We start from the raw sequence: 5,996 nt of genomic DNA, 5'->3' as shown, positions 1-5,996 counted from the left end.
GTTCGGAAGGGGGTATCGGTGCGTTGATGCGGTGCAAATATTAAACGGTGGGAAAAGTGACGGCAGTTTTTATATGTATAACGATATCTCAAACATACCGCCCACCTGAAGGCACCTGGCCTTCACAATACGAGTGGTAAGCGACACAATTTTACTACCGGACGTTTGATCACCGTTCGATTTGCAGTTCGAACTGTAGCCACGCGTACAATATTATCTTCTCCTGGGTGTACTTCTATCACCCGTGCAGTCTTCCAGGTAAGAGGTGGTGTCGGCTCTTTAATAATTACTAGGTCCCCAGGTTCAAGGTTGCATTGGTCTTTGCCCCATTTTGAGCGAACTGATATTGTGTGCAGATATTCTTTTGACCATCGGTCCCAGAAATGTTTTTGTATGTGTTGCACAAGTGTCCATCGTTGGTGTAACGTAAGTCTAGGTCCCGGGTATAGTGGATCTGGGACTGGGACAGTTACAAGGGGTTCCATCGTGAGAAAATGTCCAGCAGTGAGTGTTTGAAGATCGTTTGGATCTGACGACATTGCTCCTAATGGACGTGAATTGAGAATTGCTTCTATGCGGTGGAAAACGGTGTTCAGTTCTTCATAGGTCAATACCTGCTCCTGAATTGTGCGGCGTAACAGGGTCTTGGCGGATTTAACGGCCGCTTCCCACAATCCGCCCATATGCGGTGCAGCTGGGGGATTCAGGTGCCATTGAATGTGCGCATTGCTTATACCCGCGGTTATTTCGGAGGAGCTGAGGAGCCGTTTGACGTCTTCCATGTAGTTTTTCGTTCCTACAAAGTTAGTTCCGCAATCACTGTACAGATCGGTGCATCTACCACGGCGACTGACGAAGCGGTTAAGAGCGGCCAGAAAGAGTGTGGTAGATAAATCACTTACCAACTCTAAGTGTACTGCGCGGGTGGCCATGCAAACGAAAATACATAAGTAACCCTTGGTTGTCTGTACACGTCGGAGTAAGGCAGCCTTTACCAAAAACGGTCCGGCGAAATCCACTCCTACGTGTGTAAAAACCTTAGTTCCGACTAGTCGTGGTCGGGGTAAATCTCCCATGCTCGGTTGCATCGGTTCTGGTCTGGTGCGGAAACAGGGTATGCACTGGCGGAGACGTTTGCGAATGGCACCTCGGGCCGCTATTATCCAAAACTTTTGGTGCAAAATATTTTGGGTGGTTTGCGCCCCAGGATGACAATGCAGGCGGTGAATGTAATCAATGAGTAGGACAGTTAATGGAGATTGTTTTGGTAACAGGATGGGATGCTTTGTCTCATATGGAAGGTCGGAGGACCGGAGGCGACCGCCCACCCTGAGAAGACCCTCTTCCGAATCTAGATATGTTCCAAGTAATCTCAGTTTATTGGTACAAGGCTCTCCTGCTGTGAGACGTCTCAAATCTTCTCCGAAATGTACCTTTTGGACCCATCGTATCAGGGCGTGCAATGCTTCTTCCTTTTCCTTTGCTCCTGGTGGTTTGGAATGATCAAAGGAGATGAGTCGGTGTGACAGATTTCTTCGGAATCGTAACCAGTAGGCGGTGAGACGTAGAACTTTCGGAAGTTCTGCTGATGCATACAATAGTTGACATTCCTCTACGGGCTTAGTGATTAAAAGAGCAAGTTGTTTCTCCTCGGCTTGATGTTCCATCTTATCCAGGCACGTGATAGGTGTCACCGGAGGCCAGGTATTTGTTGGTTGGGTGAGAAATACTGAGCCGCCCCACCAAATCTGATGGTCCACTAGCTCTTTTGGGGTTACACCTCGGGACGCACAGTCTGCAGGGTTGTGCGCTGTAGGTACGTGTCTCCAAATCTTCGGGGACGTCATGTGCTGAATTTTGGCAACTCGATTTGCCACAAACGTCTTGAGTTTTGCTGTAGGTGTCTGAATCCAAGCCAAGACTACGGTTGAATCGGACCATGCAGTCGTGGCTTCAATCGGAATGGCATTTAGGTTGGTACTGATATGTTCCAGACAGCGAGCAAGTAATAACGCCCCACATAATTCGAGTCGTGGAATTGAAAGCCTTTTTTCCGGAGCCACCTTAGACTTTCCCATTAACAGTTGGCAGTGACTGATGTCATTTGGTTCTCGCGCTAAAAGATATACCGCGGCGGCGTAAGCGTTTTCTGAGCTATCGCAAAATCCATGGATTTCATACGTAGCTCCAGGTGTAGTTGCTCGACGTCGTATTCGAATAGATCCAATTAGTGGCAATTCTTCGTGGTAACGTGTCCAAGCATCGATGGCGTCGTCAGGTATTCTCTCATCCCACCCCACCCCAATTGACCACAGATACTTCATCAGTCGTTTGAGATTGGTAATGACTGGAGTGAGGAGGCCAATGGGGTCATAGATTCGGGCTATCTCTGAAAGAATAGCTCGTTTGGTAAAACGCACGGGATTCGGTCGGTATTGGTAGGACAATATATCCAGATTAGGTTCCCAGTTTAGACCGAGAACCTTGGTGTAATCTGACTGCGGTTCATCGAAGGTAAAATTATCGGTTTTACGATGTCCAACCGGAACGGCCTCTAATAATGCGGGTGCATTGCTGGACCACTTGCGGAGCTCAAACTTCCCCCGCTCAAATACTTTTATAACCTCTTGTTGGAGTTTAAGAGCCTCTTCTTCCGAGTCGGCTCCGGTAACGACATCGTCCACGTAGAGGTCTTGATATATGACCTTTTGCACATTAGGGTATGCTTTGGCTTCATCCTCAGCTAATTGATGTAATGTTCTAATTGCAAGGAATGGAGATGATCGTTGGCCAAATGTAACAGTGGACATTTCGTACGTCTGAACAGGGTCCGAGGGCTGGAATCGGAAAAGAAGGCGTTGGTATGGTCTATGTTTTGGAGTGACAACAATCTGCCGGAACATCTGTTTGATATCAGTGGTGAACACTACTGCGTGCAAACGAAAACGTAAAATGATTCCTGGTAGATCCTGTTGAAGTTTGGGCCCCATAAACAAGTAATCATTTAAAGATTTCCCGTTTGAAGATAGGGCTGACGCATCGTAAACAACACGGAGCTTGGTAGTCGTACTTCCGGGTTTCACTACACCGTGGTGTGGTATGTAAAAAGATGTGTTATCAATGCCCTCAGTGTTGTCTACATAACTCATATGTCCGGAGTCTAAATAATCTTGCATGGCCCCGTTATAATCCTGTCTATGATCCGTGGATTTTGAAAGCCTAGATTCCAGATGTATGAGCCGTGTGTGTGCTAGATGGTATGACCTCCCAATAGGAGGTGGATCATGGGTGAATGGCAGATGTACTATATATCGACCATCCGACTGTCGAGTAGTGGTGTTACGATAGATCTCTTCGCATTTTTGTTCTGCCGGACTGGTCTTTTCCACCGTAGGGAGCTCTTCAATTTCCCAAAACTTGCGTAGTATTTGGTCGATGGGGTCCATAGACGCAAAAAATGAAGTCGTACTATTTGACGGATTTGGGGCTGACCGTCCCATGAGCACCCATCCAAACACGGTTTTAAGTGCCACAGGTTGATTGACGGTACCTTCTCGTCGATCTCCACTTATGATATAAGGAAAAACATCCTCTCCAAGGAGAATGTCTATCGGTAGTGGTTCGTCATATCGGGGATCGGCTAGGTCCAGACCCTGCACATGCGCCCACTCAGTCTTCACGACGCGTTCAGACGGAATGAGTCCGGTGATGCGAGGTAGTATGAAAGTCTCAACTGTGAAGAGAGGCGTGTCACGCCTTACGGGTCTGATGATAATTTGAGTACGTGCTTTTATCGGTGGTACTTGTAGGCCGGCCATAGCTTGCACAGCTACACTGCATTTATCCCGTGTCACCCCTAACCTGTTACGACAATGTTCCGTGAGGAAACTGCTTTGACTGCCGCTATCTAAAAGCGCTCGCGCCTCTTGATATTGTCCACTACTATCCTGTACTAATACGGCCATCGTAGACATGAGTACACAGGAGTTGACCCTCTTGTCGGATGAAAACATACTATTCACGGTGGTAGTAGGTTGAGGTTCGGTGGTATTCACTATGGTCGTTGGTTGAGCGTCTAAGGTATTTTCAAAATGTAATAGGGAATGATGTCGTCCTTTGCATTTCAAACATACTCGGGTGTGTTTACACTGACTCACTGGGTGCTCACTAAAACACAAGAAACAACGCCTAAGGTCTTTAATTATTTGGTACCGTTCATTTGGTGTTTTCTCTTTGAACACTGTGCAAGCAATCAACAGATGACCGGGCGTTGTCTTACAGACCTGACAAGTGAATTGCCTTCTATTCTCACGTGGGTCTGGCTTTCCGGCATGCAACGTGACAGTTTTCCCATATGGTTTTTTATTTGATTTTTCTTGTTCTTTGCCAGATTGGCCAGCGATTGCAGCATTGCAAAATTTTGATAAGAACATGGTAAAGTTGTTCATACTTGGATCATCTGCGGTATCTACTATTAATTCCCATTGAGCACGAAGTTGAGAGTCCAACTTCAATTCAAATAAATGTAGCAAGATTGGGTCCCATTGATCCACGGAGTAATTTTGGTTTGCGAGCGCTCCAACCGACTCCGTGATCGTGTTCAGCATCTGACGGATAGATTTGGCATCACCGAACATTGCTTTTGGCATCGTCCAAAGTTGGTTCAAGTGACTCTGTGCAATTATCCGACGGTTTGCATAGCGTTTGTCCAAAACCGTTAGCGCTAGAGTGTAGTTATCGTCACTTAGCATTAAATTGGATATAAGCGCTAGCGGCTCGCCATCCAGGTAACTTTTTAAATAGCTGAACTTAAGCACAGGTGGCAGGCTAGTATTGTTGTGTACCGCAATGTCAAACAAATTTCTAAAACTGGTATATTGTTTCGGATCTCCTCCAAACCTAGGTATTGATAGCTTTTCCAGTGGTATCACATCGCGTCTATCTCGGTTTTGAGTTGTACTGATAAAGGTTTCATCGGCATTCGGATGTTGAAGTAAAACTGGTATATGCTCATCTGCTGCAATCATCACTTCAAAATACACTTCGTCGAACTTATCACGAATGTTCTCAGGTGAACAGATATCTACTTCTGATTTTTGGTCTTTTTCCGGTTTTCCTAGTTGTTTTATTACAATCGAAAGCTGTTCCTCGAATTCCTCTTTAATCCGCGGAACGGTGGCATACATCATTCGAAACTTGGTTTTGTCTGACCTGGTGGCCGATGTCTTGTTTAGCGCATCTCCAGCGTCTCGTACTCGCATGATTCGTTTCTGAATGTCCTAGAGGCGAATTTTTGCTTCTTCAAAAACACCCATGACGCTATATTCCCCTCCACAAAACGTACGCGTAATTCAAGTCAGTAGGTACAACCAAAATATACCAAAAAATAACAAGGCAGTTAAAATCTATTATTATTTTTTTTTGTTTCATGAGATTTGCGTCACCCTGTATATACGGTTTGTAATTTTCCAGAAATAAGCTACTTTTTAACCTTGACCGAGTTCTTGCGAAGACGACACCTCTTATCTACTGTGCTATAACGGTCGTCGCGGCAGCGTCGTACGCCTGCTGGTCAAAGTCCAAATTCTATACTATGCAACTCTTCGTTAATTATAATAATGCAAATAACCCACTTTTATTATATTTTACTAAAGTACACATAAATCTCTGTAATTATATTAATATTGAAATATTGGTGATTTCTCGGTAAAAGACCGCTGGTAATATTTTCACTTAGGATAATATATTATATCTATCCTAGGCTCGATGGACCAAATGTTTCGGAATATAAATGGACTGTATAAATCAAAAAGCAACACGGTTGTAATTAAGTTTCATTCGCCGCATTGACGGCCTACTATTTCAAAATAATACACAAAATAATTGATAATAATAATAATAATGGGGCACACTTGGTGCTGGCCAGCTGGGGGGTACTATAATTAGGGCTAACACAATAAAATAAATATAAATATAAATATATATATATATATATA

General features: G+C 44.7%; 1 protein-coding gene across 1 annotated transcript in view; it reads right to left on the bottom strand.

The window, feature by feature from the left end:
* Positions 1 to 158: 158 nt before the first annotated feature.
* The window catches only part of LOC111028988, a gene marked incomplete at its 3' end in the record, with an annotated part of 8,679 nt that continues 2,841 nt past the window's right edge, over positions 159 to 5,996 (bottom strand). The window contains exon 2 of the mRNA XM_022307792.1: positions 159 to 5,279. Coding sequence (XP_022163484.1) covers positions 159 to 5,279 — 5,121 coding nt within the window. The remainder of the gene's footprint in view (positions 5,280 to 5,996) is intronic.

Source organism: Myzus persicae, unplaced genomic scaffold, assembly GCF_001856785.1.
Source record: "Myzus persicae strain clone G006 unplaced genomic scaffold, MPER_G0061.0, whole genome shotgun sequence".
In the NCBI taxonomy this organism is placed as follows: domain Eukaryota; kingdom Metazoa; phylum Arthropoda; class Insecta; order Hemiptera; family Aphididae; genus Myzus; species Myzus persicae.
The sequence above is the reverse complement of the archived record's forward strand: the minus strand, read 5'-3'. Positions and strand labels throughout refer to the sequence as shown.